The sequence below is a fragment of the Chaetura pelagica genome, unplaced genomic scaffold (genome assembly GCF_000747805.2).
Source record: "Chaetura pelagica isolate M959 unplaced genomic scaffold, ChaPel_1.0 scaffold1190, whole genome shotgun sequence".
Taxonomy (NCBI): Eukaryota; Metazoa; Chordata; class Aves; order Apodiformes; family Apodidae; genus Chaetura; species Chaetura pelagica.
This window is the reverse complement of record NW_009951835.1, coordinates 1-1178: the sequence shown is the minus strand read 5'-3', so window position 1 is coordinate 1178 and position 1178 is coordinate 1. Positions and strand designations below refer to the sequence as shown.

Below are 1178 nucleotides of genomic sequence, written 5' to 3'. Positions count from 1 at the left end.
GTGGGAAGAGGGAGGGAAACGGTGGGAAGAGGGAGGGAAACGGTGGGAAGAGGGAGGGAAACGGTGGGAAGAGGGAGGGAAACGGTGGGAAGAGGGAGGGAAACGGTGGGAAGAGGGAGGGAAAAGGGTGGGAAGAAGAGGGAAAAGGGTGGGAAGAAGAGGGAAAAGGGTGGGAAGAGGAGGGAAAAGGGTGGGAAGAGGAGGGAAAAGGGTGGGAAAAGGGGGGGAAAAGAGGGTTGGGATATCAGGAGATACAGCCAAGAGAGCAGGAAAGTTGGGTGGAAAGGCTGAGAGAGTCAGGAAAAATGACCAAGAGAGCTGGGAAATTGGGAATAACGATGGAGAGAGCCAAGAAATAGAGCCAAGAGAGGCAGGAAATTGGGAAGAACCACCGGGAGATCTGGGAAATACAGCTAAGAAAGTCCAGGAATGGGGAAAACCAGCCAAGAAAATCAGGATAAAACAGCCAAGAGAGCCAGGAGAATCTGGATATTTGGGATGAGAGTCACATTCCCACTTCCCTGGGAGAACAGGAGCCCGGGACCCACCCCACGTTTCCTCCTTCCACCTGGAGCTTTGGATGAGCGTCCTCACCTCCGTTATTCCCCCCCAGAAGAAGGAAGGAAAAGCCTCCCACCCATCCCAGGAGGAATTCTGGCATCCCAGGAGGAATTCTGGCATCCCAGGAGGAATTCAGGCACCCCAGGAGGAACGTGGAACCCCCTCCCCAGCACCCACCTCCTGGTGCCAAGGAAGGAATCCTCCAATTCCCGTCGGAGCAGCTCGACGACGGCCGAGATGACGGCCTGGATACAGGATTTGTGGGATCTTTCCTGGGGGAAACGTTGGCCCAAGAGGTCCCGGAAGCTGAGGAGGGGGAAGGGCCAGGTGGCCACCAGATCCTGCAGCACCAGGGTCCGCCCATCCTGGAATGCTGCTTGGAAAAGGACGGGATAGAGCTGGGGGGGGAGGAGCCGCAGGGCGCGGCGGGCGCTGGGGCCGTGGGCCAGGAGGCGGCGGGCGCAGAGGGAGAGCAGGGCTTTCCCAGGTGCAGCCCTGGGATCATCAGCCCTGGGATCATCAGTCGTGGAATCAGTCATGGAATCAGCCATGGAATCACCCAGGGAATCAGCCATGGAATCAGTCGTGGAATCACCTGTGGAATCACCCAGGGAATC

General features: G+C 57.9%; 1 protein-coding gene across 1 annotated transcript in view; it reads right to left on the bottom strand.

Annotated features, from left to right (window-relative positions):
- The window catches only part of LRRC14 (leucine rich repeat containing 14), a 4437-nt gene extending 3337 nt beyond the window's left edge, over positions 1-1100 (bottom strand). Inside the window, exon 1 of the mRNA XM_010009074.1 lies at positions 749-1100. Within this exon, the coding sequence (XP_010007376.1) occupies positions 749-1100 (352 nt within the window). The remainder of the gene's footprint in view (positions 1-748) is intronic.
- Positions 1101-1178: the final 78 nt, after the last annotated feature.